The sequence below is a fragment of the Penaeus monodon genome, chromosome 28, assembly GCF_015228065.2.
Source record: "Penaeus monodon isolate SGIC_2016 chromosome 28, NSTDA_Pmon_1, whole genome shotgun sequence".
Classification (NCBI taxonomy): Eukaryota; Metazoa; Arthropoda; class Malacostraca; order Decapoda; family Penaeidae; genus Penaeus; species Penaeus monodon.
Window position 1 is genome coordinate 34,846,722 of NC_051413.1, and position 372 is coordinate 34,847,093.

The following is a 372-nucleotide window of genomic DNA, read 5'->3' on the forward strand; positions in this document are numbered from 1 at the left end:
ATCATTTTATACGATATAATCCTAGACATCACATTCTTTTCTTCTGATGGCCATCACTGCATATGGAATGTTGAAGAACCTACCTCAAACACCACTAAACATCATTACTCCATGAACCTACATCAAATGTCTTTATAAATAATATTAATCCAAGGTAAATATTCTAGCCGCAATATCTCGGATGAGCCAGTCTATGCCTGCCACCAGGTTCTCGCCTGTGACAGCACTGCACGGCAAGATGTACCAGTGGTGTGTCTTGAGATTGTTGAGGTCCAGGATCTGGCAGGGGAGAAGAAAACAAAAGAATCTAGTAGTCTATTTATCATTCTCTGAATTTCCTACTCTTCAATAATTTTCTTAATACATTAGTGT

At 38.4% G+C, this 372-nt stretch overlaps 1 protein-coding gene across 1 annotated transcript in view; it reads right to left on the bottom strand.

The window, feature by feature from the left end:
• LOC119591548 (ADP-ribosylation factor-like protein 2) overlaps nt 1-372 on the bottom strand; it is a 7,835-nt gene continuing 7,463 nt past the window's right edge. The window contains exon 5 of the mRNA XM_037940299.1: nt 1-279. Within this exon, the coding sequence (XP_037796227.1) occupies nt 145-279 (135 nt within the window). The 3' untranslated portion in view covers nt 1-144. The remainder of the gene's footprint in view (nt 280-372) is intronic.